The 5,333-nt window shown below is 40.3% G+C and overlaps 1 protein-coding gene across 1 annotated transcript in view; it reads right to left on the bottom strand.

Annotated features, from left to right (window-relative positions):
- etnppl (ethanolamine-phosphate phospho-lyase) overlaps nucleotides 1-5,333 on the bottom strand; it is a 13,674-nt gene that overhangs the window by 2,584 nt on the left and 5,757 nt on the right. Inside the window, exons 7-9 of the mRNA XM_037683876.1 lie at nucleotides 3,097-3,179; nucleotides 1,539-1,764; nucleotides 739-893 (exon numbers count right to left, since the gene is read on the bottom strand). Of these exons, the coding sequence (XP_037539804.1) occupies nucleotides 739-893; nucleotides 1,539-1,764; nucleotides 3,097-3,179 (464 nt within the window). The remainder of the gene's footprint in view (nucleotides 1-738; nucleotides 894-1,538; nucleotides 1,765-3,096; nucleotides 3,180-5,333) is intronic.

Raw genomic sequence — 5,333 nt, 5'->3', positions numbered from 1 at the left:
ATGCTGCCGATTATCCATGCTGCCGATTATCCATGCTGCCGATTATCCATGCTGCCGATTATCCATGCTGCCAATTATCCATGCTGCTGATTATCCATGCTGCTGATTATCCATGGTGCTGTATTCATTCATAGCCATCTACTCACTACAGACTCGTGTTTGAGCTGCTGTTCAATATACTGTATTATTTTACATTATTAGTGTTTAGCGTATATCTTAGATACTTGTATACTGCTTCTTTTATACTTTATAGTTTTGATATTTTGGGGTGTAACTGGGACCTTGAGTACACAATTTCATTCCACCTCATGTACCACATGTGATGTGAATGACAATAAAGAACCTTGAACTTGAACCGTCAACAAACTACAGTTGATTTTGAACCTTTGGAGATGGAGAATTTAAAAATAATTAAACATTGCAATTTTTTTTTTGCAACCTCACACTGTCCAGTCAAGGACAGTGTGAGATATGATTTTTTTTTTATACCTCCTCTTTCCTCATGTTTTCCTTATCTAAATGAAAAGGGCAGCGCTTCACACGAGGCTGCAGCCTCAGGCATCCCCGTCTACCCATGTTTTCTTTGGACAGCTGTACTGAAATGTAATTTTGTTGTGCTTCTGTGTAATGACAATAAAGGTTGATTTTGATTCCTCAGTGTAACTCATTTTTCCAGAACGGGGCACAGATGTCTTGGTTTACATCAGAGGTCTTCATGTCGTGTTCAGGTCGGCTCACCTGATGTCTCCGATCAGCGGATGTTTGTCCTTTTGCTTCTCCAGCAGCTCGGTCAAGTAGCGCCCCACACGCAGAGCGTTTCCCCGCAGGTCCTCCTTCTCAATCACGTCCAGGACGGCCAGACCGATGGCACATGACACGGGGTTACCGCCAAACTGAAGCCAGAACACACAAAACAACACAATGGGATTCGATTTTCACTCCCTGTCACTCGGGAAATGTTGTTTGGAGCCCAGGAGAGCTGAATTTGTTCATCTCACAGCAGATCTAGAAACATCTGGTTAGCAGCGTGTCGTTTAGATGAGTTTGTTTCTGTAAAAAGGAAAACGTGTTGATTCACTGGGCTTGACAGAATGACCCAGCCCCAAAAAGAAAACCAGCATAGTCTTTCCTTCACTCTGCTTCTGCAATCATTTCATTTATATTTAACCACCTGCTGCAGAAAGGAGAGTGATTATGTATCACCTGTGTCTGTTTGTTTGTCTGTTAGCAAAATATCTCATGACACATTCTAATGAAACGCTTAAAAAGTTGCAAATGGGAATCTAAAACTTTATTTTGGAGTCAACTTAATCCAAAACGGCTTAAACTTGTATTCAGGAAAACACAGAAATGTCATTGTTTCAGTTAGTGTTATAGATATTGATCTTAAATTTGGTGTGGTAGTAGCTGAGAGTCACCCCCAACACAAACTCAGAGAACTAGCACATTATTAAAAAAATATTAAAAAAAAATCACGTATGATTGTGTATAAAGTCATTAAAAAATGTGACAACAAAGGCTAAAGGCGTCTCTCTTACGGTGTTGAAATACTCCATCCCGGAGGAGGTGAAGGCCTCGGCCACCTCTCTGCTCGTGACCACGCAGGACATGGGGTGCCCGTTACCGATGGGCTTCCCCATTGTGACGATGTCGGGAACGAAGTCTTCCCCCTGAAGCTGGAAGGCCCAGAAGTGAGAGCCGACGCGGCCGAAGCCCACCTGGACTTCATCGGCGATGAAGATGCCTCCTGCTTCATGAACGTGCCTGAAGATGGGTGGAAAAACAGCAACAATCGGGGGGGGGGGGCATTCATGAATTCACTCCTTTCTTTCAAAACAATCATCCAGGATCTTAATAAATGCTCTGCTTGTTATGCAATAATTCTTATTAAATGTCTATTCTTTCTTATTTTTGGATATTTAAGACTATTTTACACAAACATATTTTGCACAGACACACTTTGTATCTACATTTATCTTTTATGTTTTAGAGTAGCTAAGTGTTATAACTCATCATCACCTTAAGTCAAAAGTGAAGGAACGTGTATGTGTGCGTAAAAACTTTCAGGACACGGAAACCTGATGAAGAAACTTCTTCTGCAACAACTTTTGATTTCACAATAAAGGAACAATTAAAGTTTCATTCATTTATTTTCTATTAAATACAATTTATTTAAGTTGTACAACAAAACATAAAGGAAAGAATAATAATAAGAAACACATTTTCACAAGATACAACTATAAAGAGGATCAGCTAACTATGATCACGTTTAATGAACCCTTTAATTCTTTAATTGAAATGTTGAAGTCCCTCCAGAATTAATGCCACATTCTTCAAATTGTTGCCTTTTGTTCTGTGAATCGTTGTGCATCACTTTTCTTGTTTCCTCGTCCTCTCATCTAAAAGCTTCAGAGCGATCCGTAGTTTGTAGAAATTAAGCAATTTATCTTTTGGCAATTTAATTTTAAAGTTAAATTTTATTGGTTTAGAGCGACATCGTTGGGTAAATGAAGTCCTATTTTTACAAAGGGCAGTTCTTAGGCTTTACAATGACAACAAACATTATATGATGGGATTTCTCTGCACGAAAATAGTCAATTCCAAATAAAATTTTAAAAAGTTTGAAATAAAAAGGTTATTATTGTAGACATGCTTGTCAAAAAACTTCAAGTTAAAGGTAGATTAAACAGATTATATGTTGATAAGTTTTTTTTTTCATGTACTGTTTATTTATCCAGGTAGTCTCAGTGAGTCACGAGAACTCTTTTTCAAGAGAGACCTGTTTAGGAGCAGATGGTGGGAGTTAAGGGCCTTGCTCAGGGGTCCAGAGTGGGGCGAATGGGGGTGGAGGCAAATGTGGGTGTTTGATGTTGACGGTACCGGGAGTTGAACCTGCGACTTTCTGATCACAGGCCCATCTTCTAACCTCTGCGCCACCACTCCTCCGAGTTAATCTCATGTATGAATATTTTCTTGCTTTTTGTTCTGCAGGCTGAGCTCACACGACTCGTTCTGCAGCTTGGATCACAAACGTTCTATTTGTATTGGTTTTAAAACCACATTCTTCTCTAAGCGTGTGAATGTGTTGGTACGTACTTGGCCACTTGCTGGAAGTAACTCGAGGGGGGAATGACCTGCCCGCCACAACTCTGCAATGACTCAGCAATAAATGCAGCGACCTGCAAAAAGAGGAAAACACATCAGGCCCATAAATCTGCAGCTGCACTGATCAACTACAAAGACAAAGTGTCCCGCCGTCTTTGATCAGCACGTCTCTTTTTAATCACAAATCTGTCTTTTCACTTTTCACTGTGTAATGCTGGGTCAGACTGAGGTTACTGCAGGTCAAAGACTAGCTCGTTCAGACTGTGGACTGTTTGACACGGTCAGAGTACAACGTTATGTAAGCGTCTGGTGTGGCAGAAAAATTGTTTATTATATTAGGATCTGACGAAACAGAAATACTTCAAATCAACAAGGCTTTTTAAATCTTTTAAAGTCATCTTAGTCAAAAGATCATGACTCTCTGGAAGTTATTAGTTGAACTTTGTTTTCTTTTACATTCATTTTCTGTGCATGACAGCATTTTATGTAGTGCATGCTTAAAAAAAACAACAACAAGATGGACAAAAGTAGAAGTTTTTCTAAAACATTTTGTTCAGCAGATGAAAACTATTTGAAAGTCTTGTTTTTAATGAAACCGAGGAAAATCCTCAATGGGCCTGAAACAGGACCCTGAGGGATGTATCATCCTTCAGTTGCTCATCGGCTACATGTCAGGTTTTCATCTGGTTGGTCTTAAAGTTCTGTAGTGAGCTATGGCTCAGGAAGGATTAGGACAGAGAAGAGCTGACTGCAGCTGAGGGTTTAAGAGTCACATGGTGTGGATGTCTGAAAGAGCTGTATTAAACAAACAATTGGTGGTAGTCACAGGACTGAGTTCTCGTATTGCACTCTAATGATGAGAGAGACCAAAGAGAAGGCTCAGAGCCACTGGACCCATCAGATTTGCACTCAGCTATAGCGGGTGGGTACCAGAGGTGTGGATAGTTATGGGGCTAGTGATGGAATCCATGGTTATGTCCTTGGACCTTGAACATTTGGCTCAGCTCATCGAAAAGAGACAGCTCTTTTGACTCTCAAACTGCCCTGTCCTTTACTTTTTTAAATGAGTCTCAACTAGGGCTCGGTCTATTGTCCATGGTCCTCTGGTTGCTGAGTTTGAGACCTTTTAAATCCATTTTCAATTGTCCACAAAGCAAATTTTCCTGCGAGGACACCAACGTTGAGTTGCTTCTTTAAAGACCTGGCTCACCATTGACTACTTGGGATCTGGCTCAGAAAGAGGTTTTAGAAATTAATTTCCCTTGAAGCTACAGCTGTAGTCCTGGGCAAGGGACTGGTTTAGTTCAGGGTAGAGGCCATTCATTGTTGAGCCCTTATCCCATGAGCTACTTGCAGTTATGTAGTGCGAAATACGTTGTGGCACAATACGGCAAGCTGTATACATTTAGTGTGTAGTGCTGTTTTTATGAACAGGGCATCTGCTAGCCTTTGGTAACCTTTGGTAGCCTTTGGTAATGTTTGGTAGCCTTTGATAATCTTTAGTAATCTTTGGCAGCCTTTGGTAAAGCTTGGTAATGTTTAGTAGCCTTCGGTAGACTTTGGTAACATTTGGTAATGTTTGGTAGCCTTTGGTAAACTTTGGTCGCCTTTGGTAGCCCTTGGTAATGTTTGGAAGCCTTTGGTAACGTTTGGTAATGTTTGGTAGTCTTTTGTAGCTTTTGGTAGACTTTGGTAACCTTTGGTAACATTTGGTAAAGTTTGGTAGCCTTTAGTAACCTTTGATAGTCTTTGGTAATGTTTGATAGCCTTTGGTAATCTTTGGTAGCCTTTGGTAACTTTTGGTAACCTTTGGTACCCTTTGGTAACATTTGGTAACATTTGGTAACATTTGGTAAAGTTTGGTAGCCTTTGGTAATCTTTGGTAGCCTTTGATAGCCTTTGGTAATCTTTGGTAGGCTTTGGTAACTTTTGGTAACCTTTGGTAACCTTTGGTAACCTTTGGTAACATTTGGTAAAGTTTGGTAGCCTTTATTAAACTTTGATAGCCTTTGGTAATGTTTGGTAGCCTTTGGTAATCTTTGGTAGTCTTTGGTAACCTTTGGTAGCCTTTGGTAACCTTTGGTAGCCTTTGGTAATGTTTGGTAGCCTTTGGTAATGTTTGGTAACCTTTGGTAGCCTTTGGCAATATTTGGTAGCCTTTGGTAACCTTTGGTAGCCTTTGGTAACCTTTGGTACCCTTTGGTAATCTTTGGTAGCCTTTGGTAACC

Source organism: Nematolebias whitei, chromosome 1 (assembly GCF_014905685.2).
Source record: "Nematolebias whitei isolate Nwh7 chromosome 1, NemWhi1, whole genome shotgun sequence".
Classification (NCBI taxonomy): Eukaryota; Metazoa; Chordata; class Actinopteri; order Cyprinodontiformes; family Rivulidae; genus Nematolebias; species Nematolebias whitei.
Note: the sequence above shows the minus strand (reverse complement) of the source record. Positions and strands in the feature narration are given on the sequence as shown.